A 25644-nucleotide genomic window follows, 5' to 3' on the forward strand; every position below is an offset into this window, starting at 1 on the left:
TACGCTAATTATCTTTCTTTTGAAAGAGTTTAAGTATTATTTTTAAAAACATGCTTTTCACAATATATTTGTAATGTGTTTAAGAATAAGGCAGTGGTGCTATTTAGATGTGGAAGGTGAAGCAGTACCTCACTTATGAAAATGATTTTCTTGATATAACGTTATATTAAAAATATTAATTATTATTATTTATTCTTTAGAGTAGTAACAACGGAAGAAGAATAATATTTTTTTAATTTTTTGAGTTTGAAAGGACTCAGCTGATAAAAAATTAAACATAACACATTTATTGATAATGAGATTGTGCGTGATAATATTTCAAATTAAATATTTTAATATTTTATTAATTTCTTTTTAAATTTAAATTAATCATTTCATTTTTTTAATCAAAAATTAAATGTTTTTTTTTTTAATTTTGAATAAAATATTTTACTTTTTATATTGAAATTAATTTTTTTACTCTTTTTTAAGTTTATTTAAATAAATAAATATTTTATTTTTTATATATTTTTTTTATTTCAAATCAGATATTTTAATATTTTATTAATTTCTTTCTAAATTTAAATAAAATATTTTATTGTTATTAATTTTTTAATTTAAATGAAATATTTCATATTTTTTTAATTTAAATTTGATAAAAAATATTTTTTTATTTTAATTAAATATTTTTATATTTTTATTTCAAATATTTAATATATATTTAATTATTTTATTTAAATTCAAATTTAAATTTAATTAAATTAAATGTGAATTAAATATTACATTTTTTTTTAGTTTAATTAAATATTTTAATTAAATATTTAAATTTTTTGATTTCAAATCAGATATTTTAATATTTTATTAATTTTTTTCTTAATTTATATAAAATATTTTATGCTTATTAATTTTTTAATTTTAATGGAATATTTCATATTTTTTTAATTTAAATTTGATAAAAAATATTTTTTTATTTTAATTAAATTTTTTTGTATATTTATTTCAAATATTCAATATATATTTAATTATTTTATTTAAATTCAAATTTAAATTTAATTAAATTCAATGTGAATTAAATATTACATATTTTTTTTTGTTTAATTAAATATTTTAATTTTTTGATTCCAAATCAGATATTTTAATATTTTATTAATTTCTTTCTAAATTTAAATAAAATATTTTATGGCTATTAATTTTTTAATTTAAATGAAATATCTCATTTTTTTTAATTTAAATTTAATAAAAAATATTTTTTATTTTAATTAAATATTTTTATATTTTTATTTCAAATATTCAATATGTATTTAATTATTTTATTTAAATTCAAATTTAAATTTAATTAAATTCAATGCGAATTAAATATTACATATTTTTTTTTTAGTTTAATGATAGTGCGTGATTGTGCGTATCAATGTTAAATAACACATATTGAATGATAAAATATCCCTTACAAAACGAATATAGTGGATTTTATAATACTATTCATATTTTAACATTCAAATCAAATAAACGAGTTATGGTTAAAATATTTATTGACTGTTTGTTGTTAAGAAGAAAAATAATTATTAATAGAGAATTTTTAAAAAATTTGAAAAATGGCAGTTACAGAGACTGCTGTTAGAAGTGAAAACTTAGAACTTTTAGTATTAAAATTTGAAATTTCATAGTGTTTGAATTATGACTAAATTTATTCAATTTCACTTATAAGATATACACATGTCGGTGACGCGAACGCACGAGATTTCACCCATCCAAAAAGAGTCTAAAAACCATAAGATTTTCCTCTACCAAAAGGTGTCCGATGCGGCTGAAGAAGTTTTCATTTCAAAAATATTAATACTTCGTATTTTGATTTAAGTTTAAAGAGAAAACTATGACCAGAAATTTGACAGAAACTAGTGATTTTTTGTCATCGATCACCTTTAGAATAATTCAAGACGTGGGCAGTTACCGCGACCGACACTTAATACAATATCCCCCCGACATTCAGACGAACAATCCAAAGCGGAGCATCGAAACGAAATCATGGATCTTGATAAGAATAGTAAATGTAGGTAGCCGTGGTGAAATTGCATTTGGTCGCGGATTCTGTGCATCACCGCATCTAGTCGAGACGAATTCGTAACAAGGCGACGACGTTTTTCATATTTCAAAATTCGCAGTAAATAGTTGTTGCTCAAACGCTATCAGATTTGCCCGTAGAAGGCGCACAATCAATAATTTTCTAGGCGGCATGTCTCTCACGTTGCCATTGATATATGGTCACTTCGATGGTTATTAGAAATTCCCGGACATAATAGCGACCATAACTGCATTCAAATCGTTGGCCGGCATAAATTTCAAAATAACTCGGCGACATTTCCAAACTGACGAACGCCATCGATCAAGCAAAACGCTTTTAAACCGAAATATTGTTCCCAATACGTCAGATTTTTGCAATGGGTACATATGGCTGAACATTTGCATAACAAACTGTCTTGTGGTGTTTCAATCGGCTAAATTGGTGGGTACACCCATGCCTTTATATGGAGTAAAAGCTATTTGAATGTGGTTGAGTATTATGGCTTCGGGTTATTTTATTTGAATATTACAATTTATTGATGGAGTATGTCGTCTCTACTGGCGTTAAATATATTTTAGTTAGGAGGTTTATGTATAATATTTATAAGAAGTTTTTATAAACTGAAAGTACCTAGAAGAATGTATGTCAATAATATAATATAAAAAATTTACTAGCTATTAGATTGAGATTTATTTAAAAAATAGATTAATTAATTCTGTTTTTAAAAATTCTTTAATTAGTAGGTTACTAAATTTTTCCGTTCTTACAAAAACATGTAATGTGTTTCTTTTTATATCTTATAAGTTATTTCACGAATCCTTCGTTGTAATAACATATATTTCAATATATTCAACAGGGTTTTGAAACTAAAAAAGTTTCCAAAATTTTTACATTTCAATATGAAATAAAAATAAATTACAAATAAAATTAAGTACTCTTATAATAAGTTATAATTTTAATATGCATTTTTTTTTCTTTTTGCCTTTTAAATGTTTGTAAAAGGAAAATAAAAACAAAAAATATGTACATTTTACAATTGACACTTTGAAAGTACATTAAAAATATTAATTATTTTTAATGAATTAGTATATAATATAAGTTATTAACAAAGTTTGCATATGTTAAAAATTAAAGTATAAACCAGAAATATAGTAAGTAATATTTAATATAGTTATTGTAATATATTTACCACTGTTTCACAATAAAAATATATTTCTAATAATTCAAGTTTTTCTGATCTATATTACATTTAAATTAAATATTTAATATTATTATTTTTTTAAATTTAAATTATATATTTAATTTTAAATTAAATATTTTGTTTAATAATATTTTTTTAATTTCAAGTAAAATATTTTAATTTTTTTATTTCAAATTAAATATTTTAATATTTTATCAATTTCATTTTAAATTATTATTATTTTTTTTTAATTTAAAGTTAATATATATATATTTTTTATTTTATTTTTCTAATTCTAATTTTTTATAAAAATTATATTATTATTATTTTCAATTTCAAGTAAATATTTTAATTGTTTTTAATATAAATCAAATATTTTATTAATGTCTTTTTAAATGTAAATAAAATATTTAATTTTTTTTTAATTTAAAATAAATATTTCTATATTTTATTTTTTAATATTTTGTTTTATATTAAATTAAATATATCATATATTTTTTTTAATTTAAAATTAATAAAATATTCTATTTCTTTTTTTAATTTAATTTAAATTTTATTATTTATTTCTTATGTTAAATACTTTAACTTTTAATAATTTTAATTAAAAATTTTAATGTTTTATCAATTTAAATTAAATATTTAATTTTTTTGTAATTTTATTATTAATTTTTTTTAATTTCAAGGAAATATTTTAATTGTTTTTTATACAAATCAAATATTTTATTAATGTCTTTTTAAATATAAATAAAATATTTTATTTTTTTAATTTTAAATAAAATATTTTGTTTTACATTAAGTTAAATATACCATCTTTTTTTAACATTTAAAATTAATAAAATATTTTATTTTTTTTAATTTAAATTTTATTATTTATTTTAATTATAAATTACAAATTTTTTTAATTTATATTATTTCTTATGTTAAATATTTTAACTTTTAGTAATTTTAATTAAAAATTTTAATGTTTTATCAATTTAAATTAAATATTTAATTATTTTGTAATTTTATTATTTTTTTTTTTAAATTCAAGTAAATATTTTAATAATTTTTAATACAAATCAAATATTTTATTAATGTCTTTTTAAATGTAAATAAAATATATATATTTTTTTTAATTTAAATTAAATATTTCTTAATTTTTAATTTGATATTAAATATTTTATTTTTTTTAATTTTAAATAAAATATTTTGTTTTACATTAAATTAAATATATCATTTTTTTTTTTAAATTTAAAATTAATAAAATACTTTATAATTTTTTTTTAATTTAAATTTTATTATTTACTTTAATTATAAATTACAAATTTATTTAATTTATATTATTTCTTATGTTAAATATTTTAACTTTTAGTAATTTTAATTAAAAATTTTAATGTTTTATCAATTTAAATTAAATATTTAATTTTATTATTATTTTTTTTATTTCATTTCAAGTAAATATTTTAATTGTTTTTAATACAAATCAAATATTTTTTTAATGTCTTTTTAAATGTAAATAAAATATTTTATTTTTTTTTTTAATTCAAATTATATATTTCTTATTTTTTAATTTAGTATTAAATATTTTATTTTTTTAATTTTAAATAAAATATTTTGTTTTACATTAGATTAAATATCATATTTTTTTTTAAATTTAAAATTAATAAAATATTTTATATTTTTTTAATTTAAATTTTATTATTTATTTTGATTAGAAATTAGAAATTTATTTAATTTATATTATTTCTTATGCAAAATATTTTAACTTTTAGTAATTTTAATTAAAAATTTTAATGTTTTATCAATTTAAATTAAATATTTAATTTTTTTTTGTATAATAATATATAATAATAATAAAATTATTTTTTCAATTTCAAGTAAATATTTTATTATGTCTTTTTAAATGTAAATAAAATATTTTATTTTTTAAATGTAAATAAAATATTTTATTTTTTTAATTTAATATTAAATATTTTATTTTTTTTTAATTTAAATTTTATTATTTATTTTAATTATAAATTAGAAATTAATTTATATTATTGCTTATGTTAAATATTTTAACTTTTAATAATTTTAATTAAAAAAAAAAAGTTTTATCAATTTATGTTAAATTTTATTTTTTTTTTTGTAATTTTGAACTATACAAACTAAATCATGATAAAATTCTGAAGGATTATAACCCAGTATGTCACAATAAAAAACTTGATCAAGAGAATTTAAATTAAAAAAATCCAAATGGTCCTTAATAAAAAACAAAACGAGAAAAGAAATTGTGTTATGTGAAATCCCTGTTGAATCACAAAGTCAGTATGCTGGATCGCCGGTATGGCGAAAGTGAAACTGTCATTGCGACCCACACAGGTCACAGTTACGTTTTTTTCTAAAAAACCATCCGCAACCTTAAATGCCACAATAGTTCTGTTGTCGATTTTATATCGCACAAAGCAGCTCTACAACATTTTTTCATGTTCCTACACCACCGACGTATCCGTATCGGAATCGACGTTTCCTGATCGACGGATAAAACTCACTCACCGACCTATTTTTTCCGAGCACCATTGTTACGTGTTACGCTGTTGCATTGTTAATTAGATTGTTATATGTGCGTTCGTTTAACGGTCACAACTTTATGCGATGCGACCGCCGATTGTTTTGCGAGACCTGGGACTGGATGAGGTCGGAGTTCGCACGGACGTCGGCGGTCCGTGTGTGTGTGTCGAGATCATGATAATGGCGTCGACACGACCGTCATAAAGTTGCCGATGACGTTATATTGTTTTACACGGTTTACCGACGTACTACGCTTCTTTATTAATAGAAAACGACGATTTATCGGGGCCCCGTTGCAACGGTGCACCGGTTCTGTGATGTCGGTAGAAAGTACTGCTGTGGTGCTTCGATGCACCTTTTTTTTTCTGTCGGTGAGCAAAAATTGAACGTTGCGAATTATTTTTTTCGTCTATCGTTTCCTGATTGAAAAGCGCGAACCTCACGCCCGCCAGTGCATTAACAATAAGCGGCTGTGTTCAATGGAGAAATCCGATATAATTGCATGACCTGATAAATATTTCATTAAAACCGTTGTTACACTTTTATTATGATATTTTGTTGAGCGTTGCCTTCCTGTCTACCTTTGACATTTCGTGGTCGCAGCATAATGGGAACTAATTGCATCAATATTGAACTTAGACGTCGGACAACAATGACGACCGACACAGTATCGATAAAATCGTGTTGGGCGCAACTCGTTGCTTTCTAGACGTTTTCCCTTAAAATTATGTAATTTTAGCATGATATAACGCTGTCTTTTTATTTAAAAAAAGCTGAATAGCTAATAATAATCATTCAACTATAGAGTTAGTCATTAATATCTCTTGAAATACTTTTAATATTTTGTAGGAGTGTTAAGCAATTGATAATGTTGTTTAGACCATAGTAATTCCATCAAAGTTGTTTAAACAATAAATTTCAAATAATTTTAAATACATTAATTAATAAAACTAGAAACAAAAATATTAAATTACAAATAATTTAAAAATAATAATAATAATTTGTATTAGTACTTTTAATATATTTTTAGAAGAAATTTAAATAAATTACAGTTACAAAAAGATATTTATATTTTTTAAAATATTGACATTTTTTCTTAATTTTAATTCCAACAAAAAATAAAAAAAATATAAATTAAAAACTAATTTAATTACTAAATTTTAATTAAAAAATATTTTAATCCTTTTTCTAATATATATATTTTTTGAAAAATATTTTTAGACTTTTTTTTTCTTAACAAATTTTAATATTAATTTTAAAAATAAAATATTTTAAATTGTCGGTAATTTTTCATAAAATTGCTTTGAAAAAAATTATATATATTTTTATTATTGACGTAAAATCTTCAGTAAAAGATATTTTTACAAATATACAAATTATTTTTTATAAAATTGCTTTTAAAAGTAATTAATTTTTATTTCCAAAATAAATTTTATTTAAAAAGTATTTTTAATATTTTTTCAATATCGACATTTTTTTATTTTAAAAACAAAGTAATATATATTTTAATTTCAAATATTTTTTTATAAAATTAGAGTAATAATATTAATATGAAAATTATTAGTAATGCTAATTTTAAAAATACATTTTAAAACAATAAACCAAAGTATTATTTAAATAATAAATATTTTTTTATAAAAATACTTTGAGAAAAAATAATTAAATTTTTATTTTTATTGTAAATTTATATTTAAAAGAATATTATTTCTAATTAATATTTTGATTATTTTTAATTTTTAATTCTAATGCTAAAAATATATTTTTATTATTATTGAAATTAATTTAAATACATTATTTAATTATTTTTTTAATTTAATTTTTTATAAAATAGCTTTGAAAATATTATTATTTTTACTAAAAAAAATTAATTAAAAGAATATAAAAAATATTATAATATAAATAACGAAGTTTTTTTAAAAAATTACTCTGTAAAAATTATAATTAATTTTATTCTTTAATGTAAAATTTTAGCTGAAATAATATTTTTTTAAATAACAGTTTTGTTATTTTTAATTTCAGTCCAGATTCTTTAAAATAATCATAAACGTTTATTTACAAAATTGATATATTTGTTATTTTTAATTGTGATTCTAAAAACATATTACTTATTAATTTAAATAACAAATATTTTAGAAGATATTAACTTAAATAAATTACAATGTGAAGTTTTAAAACAATAAACAATATATATTATTTAAATAACGTACATTTTTTTAATAAATTACCCTGAAAAAACGATAATTAATTTTTATTTTGAATATAAAATTTTAATTGAAACAATATTTTTAAAATATTTTTTTAAATAATATTTTTGTTATTTTTAATTTCAGTCCAGTTTCTTTCTTTTAACAAAAATTTTTAGATGAAATTAATTTAAACAAATTGTAATATTAATATTTAAAAGAAAAAACAATTATTATTTAAATAACAAATAACTTTTTTATAAAATTGCTTTGAAAAATAATGATAATTAATTTTCATTTTTAATTTTAAATTTTAATTAAAAAAACCAAGCCCAGTTTCTTTAAAATAATGAGTATTTTTTTATAAAATTGGTTTTAAAAAAATAAATATTAATTTTTATGTAAAATTGATATTATTGTTATTTTTAATTCTAATTTTAAAAATACATTACATATTAACTTAAATGACAAACATTTTTAGAAGAAATTAATTTAATATATATTACAATATTAAGCTTTAAAACGATAACTAAAAAATATAACTTAATTAACGAATAGTTTTGTTTTGAAACGAAAATAATAGTAAAAAAATTCTTAGATAAATTACAAATAATTTTTTATATATCGATAAAAAAAATTAATTCAAAGATATTTCTAATATTTAAAAATTATTATTATTATTATTATTATTTCAAATAAATTAAATTTTGTATTCAAGGACATTATAATAAACAAAATCTTATATAAATTACAAATACTTTTAAAATATTTTTAATATTTAAAAATTATTATTATTTCAAATAAATTAAATTTTTTATTCAAGGACATTATAATAAACAAAATCTTTTATAAATTATAAATACTTATAAAAAAATTTACAATATTAAGCTTTAAAACGATAAATAAAAAATATAACTTAATTAACGAATAGTTTTGTTTTGAAACAAAAAAAATTAATTCAAAGATATTTTTAATATTTAAAAATTATTATTATTATTTTAAATAAATTAAATTTTGTATTCCAGGACACTATAATAAACAAAAACTTACATAAATTATAATTACTTATAAAAATTAATTAATTTTTTGTTAATTATATTTGATATTTGATAATTTATTGTGCCAAAACATTTCTTCTTTTATGGTTACTATTAACACAAAATTTTAATGAAAAATAATAATTTTTAGTAAAAAAAAATACTTAGAAAAAATTAGTAGTACACTATAATTATAAAGATTTGCGCATTCGCCACGTTTTTAAAACATATATTACCCTGGTCAACAGCTTATTACACATAAATTATATTGTGTATGCATGTCGTCAACTAATAAATCTCCGCGAATTTACATAGACATTACATAAACTACTTAATAAATGTATTGGGTCAGTGTAAAAATTGCATGCACGGAATATTGATTGTGCCGAAGTAGTTCGATCAATCATTCGACAAACCGAAAAATGTGTGTTCGCGTTACCATAAACCTATCACGCATTTTTTTTTTTTGCTCCCCGTGCCCGTTCGATATCGTTAATTTAAATTTTCCGATTAAATCGCCGATTGGCGGATCGATATTATCGGCTGATTGATTGTGAATTAGAGTCGGTAAAGAGATAATTACAGATTCTGTAATAATAACACGTTACCGTATTATGAGGAAAACACTCGGGGCGCTTAATTCAATTTACAATAAATTAATTCGTGATTCTCTTGACCTACTCAATTTCGTTCGTTGCAAGTGGCAAATTAAAATTCTTCGGATTTTACAACCTATTTAAGTTGTTTTAAATACATTGATTAACCAGGATAGTCATGCATAACAACATGATTTGTGTACGAGGAGTTGCAATATTAACTGAATATTTTATTTATCGGCAAAAGAAAACGAAGTTTATCGACGGATTTGAATATTAATTTTGCCGACATTTTTTTTCCATCGTACCATACGTATATAGTTTAGAAATTTGCAATAGTTTATAACTTGTTTTAAGCTCGTTTGACACGGTACTAAATTTTATAGTATATTACGAATTTATTACCGTAGCAAACAACGAATAATGTTGATAAATTATTTTGTAAATTTATATGAAAATTATTTAGAACCTGTTACTGATTATAAATTATTACGCATCTGTGTGAAAATGTGCATGAAATAAGGTAATTTACTAGAGGAAAATAAAATATTGTTGGAAATTTTATGGGTAATATATACATATATCTTAGAGAAATATTCAGATACACTATTTAGAAACAAAAAAGAAAATACTATAAAATTTCTACATTATTTTACTTAAGATATGATGTAATTGATTGATTGATTGAACTAAATACTATAAAAATCAAAGCCTCTATCAAATATGTAACATTAAACCAAAATATTTTAACTATATTTAATGAAGGGAAGGAAAAATGTCTTAAGACATGTCAACTGTCTCTAATACTAACAAAACAATGTTTTAAAGATTAATAATAAGAAGCATTAATATAAATAGACAACAGATAAAATATTAACTAAACATTAGATTACTATTATCTTTAAAGTAAATCTGAAATTTTTGACTGAATACTTTAAAAAGCACTATTAAGCACTATATTTTAAAAAATTAGTAACATCAAATTAAAATATTTTATCTACAAGTGGTGGGAAGGGAAAAACATTAAGACAGATACAATGTCACTAACACTAACAAAAAATACATTAAAAATTATTAATAGGGACTATTAATAGAAATAAAAGGCAAAATATAATCTCAACACTAGATATTATTATGCTTAAGATGTGGTTCGGTGTAACTGAAATTTTAGACTAAATACTTTAAAAAGCACTGTCAAAAAGTGGTATTTTTCAAATTTGTAACATAAAACTAAAATTTTTTATCTACAATTAATCGATGGGAAGGAAAGAAGTCTTAAGACAGGTCAACTGTGTCTAACACTAACAAAAAAATGCATTAAAGATTATTAATAGGGACTATTGATAAAAATAGACAAAATATAATCTCAACATTAGATATTATTAAGATGTGAACCGGTATAACTGAATTTCTGAACAAAATACTTTAAAAAGCACTATTTAAAGTATTTCTCAAATTTTAACCATAATTAATTGATGGGAAAGAAAAAGTACCTTAAGACAGATCAATTGTCACTAAAAAAATGGTTTTTAATTGGATCTATTAATAGAAATAAACAAAAGACAAAAAATAATCTCAACATTAGATATTATTATCTTTAAGATGTTGTCCGGTATAACTAAAATTTTGGACTTAATACTTTAAAAAGCACCGTTAAAAAGTGTTTTTCAAATTTGTAACATCAAACTAAAATATTTTAACTACAATTAAATGGCAGGAAGGAAAAAAATCGTAAAACAGATCAATTGTCACTACCACTAACAAAAAATGCATTAAAGATTAATTAATAGAAACTATTAATAGAAATAGATAAAAAAGAATATAAAATCTTAGATGTGGTTGAGTATATCTGAACTTTTGATCTAAATACTATAAAAGGAATTACTCAAAGTGTTTTTCAAATATGTAACATTAAGTTAAAATATTTTTTTTACTATTAATTAGAGGAAAGGAACAAAGGCTTTAAAACAGATCACCAACACTAAAAAATGCATTAAAGATTAATTAATAGGAACTGAGAAGGAACAAAAGCTATAAATTACAACGATAATATCTTTTAAGAATTACTGAATTAATTTAAAATTCTATTTTTAATTAATTATTGTATATTTTATTAATTTAATTTTAATTCAATAATACTAAATTCATCTTTATTTATATAACAATTTTTTCTCAAAACAATAAAATAAAAATAGTTTTATAAATAAAATTTTTAAATTCAGTAGATGTTTACAAAGAATAAAACAAAAAGAATTATTAATAAGAGTGACCCGGAAAACACAAAGAAAATATTCTTAGTTTCTTAGATGGCAAATAGGGAGTTCAAACCCCTGATTTAAAGGAAAAGTTAATTTTTCTTTACAATTTTCCAATTAAAGTGTCATTTAAGATATTTCAATATTTATTCGTTATATTCTTTTTATTAAGTGTCTTAAATAATATGGTGGTAACAGATTAAACACTAAAAGAGTAAAACTTTTAGAACTTTTTAGGTTGTTTCAAAATAACATTGACTATTCTAAATTATTATTTATGGAATGTCTGTACTGAAGAATCTGTCAAAATCTGTCGTCTATCAGAATTAGAAACTCCTTTCTAAAAATTCGACTTTGAAGATCACATTCAGAAACCAAATTCAATCGAGTTAGGGAATTTCAAATCAGGACTAAAGCTTTTATAAATTTAAAAACGATTTTAATATTCGAAAAGATAAATAAATAGTATTTTATGAGTAAATTAATTCTTTGAATAGACAGCAGGATAAACACAGTTCAAAGTCAGACATTTTACGAGAACATAAACGTGTTTTACGGTCGGTCTTCGGCCAAAGCTTGTAACAGTCCACAAAAGGGTTGTCCAACTCCATAAATTATACATAAAAGCTTCGCACAAATTTACGACCATAATTTCACTCCACTTTAGCACAATAAGTTCTTGGCTTTTTACCACTCGGCCGCAACACCTACAAAATCAGCGGCATTTGTTTAATTAGATAATTTCGCGTTTCGAAACGAAAAAATAATCGACGTTGCCCAACCAAAGGTGGATAGATAGGGGCGATTTAATTCGAAACGCATATAGACGTTATTATCGAAGACAAAATAAATTGTCAACGTGGTGGGTGTTTTAAACGCCACGATGCATATATCAGTGTTTAGACTGCCTTCCTAAAATGGACATACGCCGCTTTGAAAACAAGACGAAAACCACACCGCCGGAACATCATCAAATATTAATGTCCATTGTATCGTAGTTTAACATATATTTTTACTGTCAATCCCCCAACGTTTATCACGGACAAAATCACAAGTGTAACCAAACAATGACTTGCAACAGTGTTCGTCTGTGTTAACAACAGAAATCATCTGGTTTATTGGGGTGCAAAACGATTCAGCATTGAACTGAGCGATGATCTAAGTGGCCACTCTACCATCACAGCCTTGTCTTAATTACGGGAATACGCGAGGAAAAACGCTCGAAGACTGATGATGATGGTGCCCGATAACCGTCTACGTAACCTTCACACCTTCTTGCCCATTTTCGTGCCTTTTCATCTTTCACGCTTCGATTTTGTTCTGGGAAATTTTTGTTTATTGTTCAAGTGTTTTCATCCAAAGAAACTGAATATTCTTACTATGATATTCGACTTTTAAATTGAAACAATTTATTGAAAATATATATTACAGTGTATGACATTTTTTCTTTCTTCAGAAAATATAATAGAGTAATTAATCACTTTTGAATCTGTAAGGTATTTCTAAAATAAGTGGTCAAAATTTGAAAGCAAGGAGAAAAGTCAGATATTGAAGAAATTCTGAATAAATGTTTTTCTACAGTATCTCCTGAAAAAAGGTACAACCTCTCAAATTTACATTTTAAAAATTGTCATTTTTCTTGTATTTTCATAACCAACACCCTAATCGTGTATAAATTTCAATGAAATAAACTTTTTTTTATATAAAAAAAATGGTGAAATTTATTTAGATTTTCTTCATTATCCTCCTGCCCTTATATTTAGATGCATTTCAGATATATTTTGTATTTAAATGTATTAAATCTTAACTATTTGTGTTTTCATTGTTGAGTCACATTAAAGAATGTCAGTGTGAGATGTGAATGTTAATTTGTTTAAATTTATTGGAATGTGTTTTTGTTGATGGTACTTTTCCTTATTGCAGTTACAAAATATCAAGACAGCTGTTTGAAAATTTGTTGAAATAATTGTGGAGGTGATGTTTTACACCTACTGTAGGTAACGTTTAAAATGATGTAAATGTGTGTATTTAAAAAAGTGTCGTAACACCCAGACGTTTCCGGTATTTTAGATTTTATCAAATTACAAAGTCAACAAAATAGTAATTATTAATGTTTTTTTATTACTAATAATACTTCATTATTTTTTATTTATAATTTTTGTTTGTTTGAATACAAATAGCAAAAAATAAAGAAAATAAAACAAAGTGTGCTTAATTAAATTATTTATTAAATTATTACATTTATTTAATAACATTATTAATTTGTAGTCATTATTTGAACTTTTATTATGATCTTTCTGACTATGTTATTTATTTGTTTAATTATTTACTTATTTATTTATTTATTTATTTATCTATTTTTACATTATATTTAAAATATGTTGTGAGTTGTACGGTGTATTCAAGTGCTACAATTCGTACAAAATTGTTTTATGAGTCCAAAAATCAGCTTAAAGTAACACTTCAACGAACAACTAACACATCAACAAACAACGAACACTATCAACGAAATAATTAAGCAATATCCCATGCCCAAATCAAAGTGGCAATAGATGTAATATATGTGAGGCTTCATGTATTGGATTTTATAAAAAAATTGGTGGAATAACATGGACATAAAAGTCGAATCCTATAAAAGAATTTTACATCCTGATTACCTGCCAATGTAATTCTTTAAACTTTAAAGGAAGTCGATAACTGCATAGTTTGAATGTTAAAAAACAATTATCGTCAACTGAAATTACAGTCAGGAAATGGGACTTGCTGAAATTTGTTCAAGGACAGTGAGAAGATGTGGATGGGGGTTTGTTTGACCCCAACCTACAAGAAAAGCTCAGATTTCAATTAATAATTTTGACTTGTTTAGGATCACATTCACTAAACCACAAAACAGTAGAAACGAGTAGTTTTTAGTAGATTTAAATTAAGTATATATAAAATTAGCCATCATTTTTATGCTTATGTAAAACAGTTCACAGGGGTAAAATTACACAAAAAGTTTGTGAAACCTACAGTGAAACAAGGTGGTTGCAATGGGGATGCCTCAATTCTTCTGAAGTAATCCCCCTTAGACTGATTTATATACAGGGACATATTGCCAGTCTCAATCTTCAGACATCAACTCTACATAAAAATTTGATACATTTAAAGAAAGTCATCATATCAATACAAGAAGTTTGAAGGAATATAGACATGTCATATATTTGGAAAATGGAGATGGGTAAAAATTATTAAACAAATAAATTTTATAAGTGTCGATGTTTGTTTGTTGAATTGAATAATAGATTTAATTATTAAAAAAAATTTGAAATTAAAGTTGCTGTATTTATGTCCAACTCAACTCAGAAAGATGTAAAAGATTTTATAGAGGAAAAAATTATTTTAACATTTCACAATAACTAAAAGAGTTATGACTAAAATGGTTAACATTTTAAAAAGTTGCTATAATAATGTCCACTACTGTATTTTAAATTTAAGCTTTAGAAACCTAAATTAAGTTTCCCGGAAACCAATGGTTAGCCAAAAGAAAGCACAAATAAAAAATTAAAACAAAAAATTTCTAAGAATGTTTAACCATGGAAAATGATGAGACATAAAATAAGAAAAATTTAATCGAATTTAATCAGAAGTTCATAATAAATTAAAAAAATGAACTTAATTTATGCACATTTAACAATTTCGGTTCAGATGAGGTGTTTTCCCAAGAACCGAACGTACCCACAACACGAAATCGCATCGCATTCCTTCAGACACGATAATTTCCATTAAGCGAAGGCTCATCATTAAAATCACGGGATCGTTTTATGAAATATGCATCGGATTTTGTTGACCGGCGGCAATTGGACGCAAGTAGGTAGAAAACTAACATGTGGGTGACCCCCACGTCGGCCAGACTTCGGTACGATTGAACGGACAATTATTTTTACGTGCGACGCGCACGATTTTCGGGACACCGGTTTTATCAGACGGGTGAAAGTGGATGCGTTAATCGGTTTTTAAACTGCGACGCATTGTTCGCGTGCGTGGGAATTGCACGTAAACAATGTAAAAAAAGGCCAGGAAAAATTCACGGGCTGAACGAATTTTTAATCATGGGACTGTACAAATTGTGACGTTATGATTATCGTTAATGATTATTATAAGATTCTATGAGTGCACCGCTTCCTTGGCGTTTTTGCTTTATCATTTCAAGGTGTAAAAATATGTTACAAGATGGCAAATCATTTATATTATAAGATAGAAATTAGATTTTAATTATTTGAATTATTCGATTCCTGCGTTTCTTTGGTGTTCTGATAGTTTATTTCAAAACTTCAGCATAAGACTGTGATGAAGTGGCTAAGTTGACCAAGAATGAACTGATTAATCGGACCTAAAGAATTAGGAAGAGATTTGCAACAATTTATACAAAACCGTTACCTCCATAGTCGCATTTAAACTTCTGTCTTAAAAGGACAAAACCAAGTGTCCATATTAGTAATCCAGTCGGAGCAACTTTTTTTTTTTCTTGCACAAACCTGAACCGAAGATTCCATCTAACTCAGTTGGTTAGTGGCATTTGTGCATCCTTCCTCCAATTGATTAGGTGGTGGTCGGATGTCCGCCTGAGTTCCCCCAAACTGCAACCGGGCAACCGGTCGGTCGGGCACGTGATCCGCACTCTAGGTGTATGTTCTCCGGTTGCAGGTAGTGGATTCGCGAGCGCGGACCGACGCGGACGGCTCACTGCAGGCCCAGGCCAGACGGCAGCTCGAGGTGTTCCAGAGCCGCGTGCCCGGCGGACACCTGCAGGTCATCAAGACGCACACGGTCAGCAGCAGCAGGTGGACGAACAAGGGTGGAGGTGGGACAGGGGCCATTGCCGCCAATCCCGTCGCCAACGGGGAAAACGGACCGCCAGACATTGCCAGGGACTTCGAAAACCTGCAGGTCAGTCACCATTATTTTTATCTCGGTACGAATGTATTTCGATTTTAATGCTAATTGTCACAGCTAATCGCAACCTCGTCTAAAATACACTTGGAAACAATGAATGTTCTATATTAATAATATAAATATATTATTTAATTAATTCAAACTTAAATATTAATTAAAAAATATTTTAGAATTTTATCCCCACACAAAAATTTCGATTATCCCCCTGCTATTGAAGTTTGTATTTTAAAAGTTTATTTTGAAAAATGTCTCTTATAAAAACTTAGGTTAGATAGAACAGGTAAGGTTAGGACATTTTTGACCAAATTAGATAAAGTTAGGTTAAGATAATTTAAGACAAGTTTTTAAAAGTATAATTTCAGTTCTATATTCTACAGTAAACATAATTTACACATACATTTTTATAAATCAATCATTCAATAACTTTTACAATAACTATATTTTTTTAATAAATTATTTCAAAATATTTATATTTTAATATTAAATGTCACAACTAATCGTAATTTGGTATAAAAATCCACCAAGAAACAATAAATATTTGTATATTATAATAAAAATTTAGTTTAAATTTAAATGAAATGAAAAATTTGATTCTTCCCTATAAATGAACTTTGTATTTATAAGGTTTCGTTAGAGAACATTCTTAAAAATTATTTAATTTACTTTATATAGGACATATTTGGTTAAGTTAGGTTAGGTTACGTTAGGATAGTTAAGTTAAATAAAATTAGGTTAGGGTAATTTAAAATTAACCTTTAAAAATAAAATTACAATTTTATATTTTCATTAATGGTTCCATTTGATAATTTTAATAAAAACTATGGTAACTAAATTATTTGAATAAATTATTTCAAAATATGGTTGAGAAATTAGCACAATTATCAATGTTACTCATATCCTGAGAATTGCAACAACATTGCTTCTATAAAATATTGATTTTCTAAGAAAAATTTCTGAGAATTGTTCTGACTCAATTCATTTGAAAATCTTAAGAGAGCCTTAACACTGAAAAGTGGGCTGGCTTGCTAACACCCACAATATTAATGAATATAAATTAGCATACGTGAAATCTAAAGAGTTCAGTAATCTTATCAATTTTAATTTGCGAAAATATATAGAAACATTCAATAAAAAATCAACAACACAACAGTCACTTAGAAGAAATTTATAAATATATTGTTTGACACCTAAGTAATGACATTTTGAAGGTTAAACAAATTAAAGTAAACTATACCCAATATAATAATTAATAATCATCTAACTCTTGATGCAATGATTCATTGTCCCATTAGAAATTCTCGTCACCTTCCTTTGTCATAACTCTGTCGATTGGTCATGTTACCTTCAAGAAACTTATACTAATTAACTCATTGGACGCATTTTGCTCGATCAATATATAATTTTGCTGGGAATCCATCTAAATAATACTAACTTAAATAAAATTAATGAATTGTGTGATTGTATTTTAACGAGGAATCCTAACTGTACCGTACAAGTGGTCTACATTTCTGTCATTAAATTTGTAATACTTGAATTGTTTGTTCTTCCAGTAACCCAATTCATGTCTTCAATAATAGTTTTAATGATAGTTACATGTCGAAAACATTCGTTGATTATTTGGACATTAGACAACCTGCACTGACCCCGTTTAAAACGCTTGTGACAATTTTAAATCTATCGGATAAGCTTAAACATGTATTGCACGTTTAGGGTTCAAAGACTCGTGTGGCCGTTCGCAGAAGTGGTTACATTTTTGCGTATTAAATTTATAAAAATCGTTAAAACAAGCTACGTATAAGGTTGAATTTTATGTATGTATATATGCAAATGAACCCGGAATATAAAAATACGTAATGTGCATGTTAATAATCTTACATGAAAAGCATTTTTATTAAGTTTTCAGCACCAACAAAATTTACAATCAAATGATTTCCCAACTTAATTATCCATATGAAAGATCAAATATGGAATGGTTAAGCAGTTTTATGTATACACCTACAGTGAAATAACAATAAAAACAATACCTAGAAGCAACAATTAGTACTGCTCCTTATGCAACGTTAATTTCAGAATTAAACGAAGGACAGTGAAATATAATTTATGTTATTTGCCTCTACCTTGATTTAATTTTAATTCTAAATTTTATGTACAAACATCACATTGTTAGTTTAAATCTGGATATATAAAACGATTAATTTCAAAACAATTACAGGTGTTTTATACAAATAACAAATAACTGCTTATGAGAGAATTTATTTATTTCTGACTAATTTGCAGTAATTGGTTTGAATATTTGTCATGTGTGAACAATCAATACAAACAAGGTTATTTATCCTTGTGTTATTGTAATGAATAGATTATATGCTTATGTCAATAATAGTAAACACTTTAACTCAAAGATTAACCTAACAATCCTGTTCGCATCAACCTATTTTACAATCATTAAACTTAACCCTAATTAATTTTTTTCAGCTCGCACTAAATCCCCTGGATTTGAGCTCGGAGAAGTCCAAGGCTTCTGTGGGCAGAAGTGTCAGTAGGCGTCCGCCAACCCGTCAAAGAAACAGACAAGACTCCACCCAGTCCAGCAATCTGTTTAGGGACGTCCATTTGACCGCTGCGACGAACCTCCACAGAGTATCGCGACTCTGCCATCAGATCCACGAGTCGGCGGTCAGACAAGCCTTCGGAAGAAGATCGCCCCGGCCACCCATAGACGAGCGGGAAAGTGGTGATGGAAGTGTTGAAATATACGAGATAGAGAGCGTCTCTTCCAGCGATAATCGATCGGTTAACGGCCATACGAATCTGACACGAACGAAAAGTACTAGCAGTGAAGACATACTAATCACACCTGATAAGGATTCTTCCACCAAGAGCATCGAAGACTTAGAGGACCTCGAACAACTGCAGAACTGGAGGAGGAGTTCCAAAATACGGAGATCGTTGCAGTTTCCCAAGCAGAATAAGCCAAACGTCGCAAAACCTGCGGATCTGCCAGAAAACAGCGGCAGTGTAAGAAAAATTCGGGAAGACATCGAGAAAGGACGACGTCTAAACACAGCCTTGAGGGGAAACAGCATAGATCTCGAAGCGTTAGATCAAATTCTCCAATCAATATCAAGCTCCAGCAGTATACATTCGGATAAAACACTCGAAGACAATTTGGAGGACGACGAAGTCAAGTTAATCACATCGAAAAAACGTGAAAAACGGAACTCCTTCGTCACCGTGCAATCATTACAAGAAGTTCGAGGCAGGCTAAGGCGTACCAGCTCACCTTCCAGTGATATATATTCAAATAAAGACGAGGAAGTTGATGATGGCATAGTCACAGAGGAGAAACCGCAACCGGAAATGCCTCAGGGTGAGAAAACTGCCCCTTCAAGGGTGCGGTCCTATGTTTTCGGTATGGAGGCAATGCTCAACAAGAAACCTGTTTCAGGAACAGGCAGTCTGGAATCTAGATCGAAATTTGTGAATGGAAGTTCCAATAACAGAAGCGACGACTGGTACAATAGAAGAAAATCTTATGGCTTTGAAAAAGTCCACACCCACGAAGAATCATCTAACTCTATATCTAACAAAACTAAAAACTTCGTGGAATCATCAACCGACAGTGGCATTTGCAGGTCCACTGAAATAGTCGTGGTGCCAACTACCATGAAAAAGTTTGCGGAGGAGTCAAATAATTGCAGTGATGTTAATAGTGATAGTGAAACAAAATACATACCGTATGATTCAATTAAGGAAAACGGAATTAATTTTGGTAGTGTTAAGAAAATGACTAATCTCTTTAACAAAGAAGACAACCTGTATAATAAATACGAGGAAAATAACTGGTCTAAACGAGCTCTATACAATGGGGATGAGTGGAAGCCCAAATCCACAACCATAACCATACCTATTGTAAACAATAACAATAACGTGATCGACTTGTCTTGGAATGATGAACCCGAAAAGGATATTAAACGTCATTCCATAGCAGTAGACGATACGAAATACGCCAAGAATTTGGACTCTAGGTACAAGAGATCTGATCTGGCCTCAATCGAAAATGACGATGATACTTCGGGCACACGTAAAACTAAAAAAGTCGAGTTCTGTAAGACAGAAGTGCATTTTGCAGCTGATTCGGGCAAGGTGAACATTGTGGAAACTGACGAAAAACCTCCTCCCACTAACAATTTTAGAAGACGCCGAAGAAACTCTGGTCCTCTTGTCAACATCACTGAAGACTACAATAAGAATGGCTTACCCGTTCTTCATTTCGGCGATTCGTCTTACGAAAAGACCATGTTTGGTGTTACAGATGAAGTGAATGAAAAGGTTGAGACGAATGATTATGAGAACGTGCAGTCGAGAGTGCCACCAGCATTTGGAATAGTGACTGTGAATTCTAACAGCAACAACCATCTCGATTATCAAAATGATAAGAAGGAGTTTGTGGAGAACGAAAATATAAGGGGAATTTTAAAGAACAAGCCCATTAAACCGAAGCCCTATCACTTGGGTGAATCCCCGTTTTCAGATTTAAATTCGGATGAGGAGAACAGAAAGTGGGGAGTGAGATTAAGACCGGTGAAGAAGGAAGACCCACCCGTTTGGAAATCAACGGTCAGCGTTCACAATTCTCCGTACGAGAAAAGCGAGGAGGAAAAATATTACAATGGCGATTCAAATCCACCAGAGTTCCAGAAGCTTCTGAAGAACTTAAGACCGACGAAGAAAGATATTCATAGTGACGGCGAACATCATTACTCGGATAGTTTTTCGAGCATCAGAGTGGTACCGCCGGTAAGGGATAATAGAAGATCTTCGTGGTCCGTTCCTGAAAAGCAAGTTGAAGAAAATCATGTGCAAAACGGTGAAATTAAGGGTTATTCGACGAAAGTAAATTTTGGAAATGGTGGTGCCACAGTAGTGGAAAGTGACAACTATGTGGAGAACAACAGACACCCTACTTGGCCTAGAGCAGACAGTTCTAAAGGTGAGAATTGCATGATTTAAGTAGAATCTGAACTAAAACTATTTATAATATCGAGATATTTATTTAAAGAGAACAAGAACAAACTTTAAAAGCACTTTATTTGAAGTAGAGGTAGTAGTAATCATATATTAATCTTATTCTCTAACAGGTTGTGGTTTGATTTATTATGTATTAATAATATTTATTATAATATTTGTAGTTTACTATTCGTGTATGTAGAAAGTACCTTTTTCTATTTGTGCATGATTGAGTTTGTAGAAGTTGCTGTTGTTTATTCGCTATTAACTAGTACATTAGAATTGTAAATCATGTTGACCACATTATTAGTGATAATCTTCGCATTATAGTTACTTCCATTTGAAATATGTAGCCTAAAATCCCAGCTGAATACAAAAATAACCCAACCTGTAATATAATAAAAGTAGACATTTGATCAAGACCTTTAATAAATGGCAAATAATGTCACTAACATTGTGGTCAATTTCAGACACGAGACAGTTGCTCAATAAGGGCCTTGTAGTGCGAATCGGCAAAGACGATTCAGCTTCAAACCACATGGTGTGTTCCAAAATGACCACCACACAAGATCGTAATAACACAACCACAACTACGAAGATCACCATCGATTTATCACCATCACCACCCGTCACAAAGCAGGAAAAGCCTGTCTTCTCCTACACCAAATATGATCGATCTCAGAACCATAGTTTTAAGTCTACTTCGCTCATACTAAACACCATAAAAGACAACGAGACTGAAAGCAAGATTCCTCAACAGTTGGAAGCCCTAAGAAAGCTCTACGATGATGTTCACAGCGATAGTGATGCCGACAAAGAAGTCCAGCAACTCATGAGTCGAATTACCGAAAGGGAATTGTCTAGATTGGAAAATGATAACAGCAGTGTTGTGTCTGGTAGTTGGAGTAAGATGAGTGCTCGGAAGAATCTAGGCAATTTTGTAACTAGGGCTAACATTAAGGAAAACCAGTCAAGATATGATCTCAAAGCTAATACGAAAATAGAAAAAGGTACTTACTATAAATGTTTCGTTGTGTATCCAATGTTGCTGATTAAAAATAAAGGACAAAATTAACATGAATTTCTAACACTGTGTTTGTAACTAACAAATTTTGTCCTCTATTTAATTTTATTACAAGTTTCTATACACATAAACTTTATCACTTTGATATTTTTATTTTAGAGTCCCCAATGGATGACTTGAAGCCTGCTCAAGATACTAACAAATCGACTGATTACCCACCAACGAAATACAATGTAAACTTAAGTAGACACAAATTCTCGCCAATAGTGATAAGAAAAGCTGCCCCAACTATAAGACCCGACTTAAAATCGGCAATTCCGGCCGAAAAACTATCTAGTCCATCTCTGGTTGGTCGAAATGTGAACGGATTTGATTATCCGGAGAAAACGGATAAATCCAGAAATACTAATGGAAGATTGACTCCCAACAAGCCAATGGTAAATGGTCGACATTCACCAGCAAAAGTCACAGGCAGAAGGTCTCCTACCAAGCCAATGACAAACGGTGTATCACCAACGAGGCCATTGGTTAATGGCAGAGCATCGCCAGTTAAACATGGTAGATATTCACCCACTAAAGAGTTCAAGACTGTATCAGACATTAAAACGAAACATGATATGGTTCTTAGACAGCCGAAGAAATCAGAAATGACATACTTTGGAGTCAACGTTTCTCCAAGACCGACTAAGAAACCTGTAGAAGCTGTGATACGTAAAGAAACTAAACTCAGTGATAAACCAGACTTGCTACAACATTACAATAAGTCACAAGAAGCTCAAATAAAAGTAGTAAAACCACGTAGAAAATCACCGGAAATTAAAAAAGAAACTTCTCCTATTTACGAGAATGTGAACGCTATAAAGAAAGGAAAATATTCCTCACAGAAAGAGTTTGATAACACTATTATGGAAGAGTTAACCAAAGCTGCCGATCAAATTTTGCAGGCAGTGAACGGTTACACTGATGAAGATGCCCATAACAGGTTATCTTCTGATGAAGAACACAATCACAAGCAACTAGAGACCATTTCCGAGACAAAATCTTGGAAGCAAGACAGCCAAGCTGTAACTAAAATAAAGCCTCCAAACTCCAAGGCTAAACTTAAACGTAATTCGTCAAATTCTTCAATAGAAAGTGTTTCAAAGGACAGACGGAGATTGACTCCTGAGAAAAAACCTCTGGTAACGAAATCATCTTTAGAGAAACCAAAAAAGAAAATCTCCAGTGATTCCACAGTGTCTGTAAAACAAACAACAAAAGCTAGAAGACTGCAAAGAGCTAGTAGCAGAGAAGCTCTTTTACAATCACATGGTAGTTCTTCAGAAGATATTTCTGCTAATATTGAGGCTCCAGTAAGGAAACCTAGACTGATCAAAAAAACCAAATCTACCCAATTAACTATGAGTAATGGTTTAGAAATTAATAAAAGATCACCAGGTCAGAGAAAGAAGGAGGAGGCGAAAACCGATGAGAGGTAAGTTGGGGAATTTTACCTTTGGATTGGGCGCTAATCAATATATCTATTCCAGGATTATGAACAGTTTACCCGAAATCAGACATAAAACTGCTGTTTCGACTATACGTAGCACTGCAGAAAAGTCGAGAGACAGAAGTAGACACAAAAGTGAGGATGTCAAGAAAAAGATGCCACAAAAAAGAGAATTGCCGAAAGGTTGGTTGAGGTTTTTATAGATACAATTTAAGATGATTGTGGTCGATTTTAGGTGTCAATTTGCCATCTTCAAGAGCAGAAAGTAGGAGTCGCACTGGTGCTTCAAAAGAAACCACTCACAGGACTTCGACTGCGTATGTACCAGTTTGTAGCAATAGACGAAGGAAAATGCATGCAGCTCAGACAGACGATTGTCCGTGCTTATGTTCTTGACACTATCACAAACCAAATAAAATACACACATAATAGGTAGACACAATATCAGTATCTATTTTCTGAAACTAAATGTATTTTTAGACTGTGTTCATATAAAAATGTTTTTCTATCACTTCTATCTTCTATCACATACAATTCCAATTTTTTATGAATGTGAAAGTGACTTACAGTCTTGAACACAAAACTGACAATCACGACACATAGTAAGTTACACATTTTTATACTAGAACATAAATTTACATAAACTCAAAAAATGAAATAACCTTTAATTTTATATTTTATATGAACATTTATCCAGTTACTAATTAATGATTGTAGTATAACCAAAAAACTGGAATACAATTAAAAATTGGTTGTAGATTGGTTAAGAATATCTACAGTAGATACTAACACAAATAACCACATAGAAATGTAGATACTGATATTTGGTTGACCGATTAAAAGTAGCACGTCAACTGCATGTATTTTTGCCGAATCAAATTAACTGTTTACAAATAATTTTAAATTAAATTATAACAAACTGTCATATATTTTTGTTTCCAGGACTATTAAAAAATGCCATCGTTCAGAAGGAGGAACAAGACATTAGACCACAACTTCAATTTTATATAAAATGTACTGTTTGTTTTTTAATTTAGTTATAATATACGAAAAACTCCTGCCGTGTTAGCATGTAAGTTCCTAAAAACATTAGTTTGTAAGTTTTTCCGTCATATTTGACAGACAGCGGCCTTAACAAGGGTCCTTTGATGGATTGTGAGAATACCGCATAACATAAGTGTATAAAAATAATGCTTTAATTTGCTTAATATCTTTTAATGTTTCATTGTAATAATTTATTATTCCTTAACATTCTCAAATAATTGTGATTATAAACTGCTTTGGTTTTGTGATGTTTACAGAATAAACGTTTAATTCATACCCGTTGTTTTATTTTATTTTATTTTCGTGTGGAATTAAGAGAACTATTCA

At 27.3% G+C, this 25644-nt stretch overlaps 1 protein-coding gene across 5 annotated transcripts in view; it reads left to right on the forward strand.

The window, feature by feature from the left end:
• Positions 1–25593, forward strand: part of LOC109595475 (uncharacterized) — a 142262-nt gene extending 116669 nt beyond the window's left edge. For 3 of the 5 annotated variants that reach the window (XM_049968005.1, XM_049968004.1, XM_049968007.1), the window contains 7 exons: positions 16505–16747; positions 19226–21743; positions 22231–22770; positions 22944–24258; positions 24314–24456; positions 24509–24590; positions 25216–25593. In XM_049968005.1, coding sequence (XP_049823962.1) covers positions 16505–16747; positions 19226–21743; positions 22231–22770; positions 22944–24258; positions 24314–24456; positions 24509–24590; positions 25216–25261 — 4887 coding nt within the window. In that variant the 3' untranslated portion in view covers positions 25262–25593. The remainder of the gene's footprint in view (positions 1–16504; positions 16748–19225; positions 21744–22230; positions 22771–22943; positions 24259–24313; positions 24457–24508; positions 24591–25215) is intronic. The other 2 variants (XM_049968006.1, XM_049968008.1) reach the window with 2 other exon arrangements.
• Positions 25594–25644: the final 51 nt, after the last annotated feature.

This window comes from Aethina tumida, chromosome 5 (assembly GCF_024364675.1).
Source record: "Aethina tumida isolate Nest 87 chromosome 5, icAetTumi1.1, whole genome shotgun sequence".
Classification (NCBI taxonomy): Eukaryota; Metazoa; Arthropoda; class Insecta; order Coleoptera; family Nitidulidae; genus Aethina; species Aethina tumida.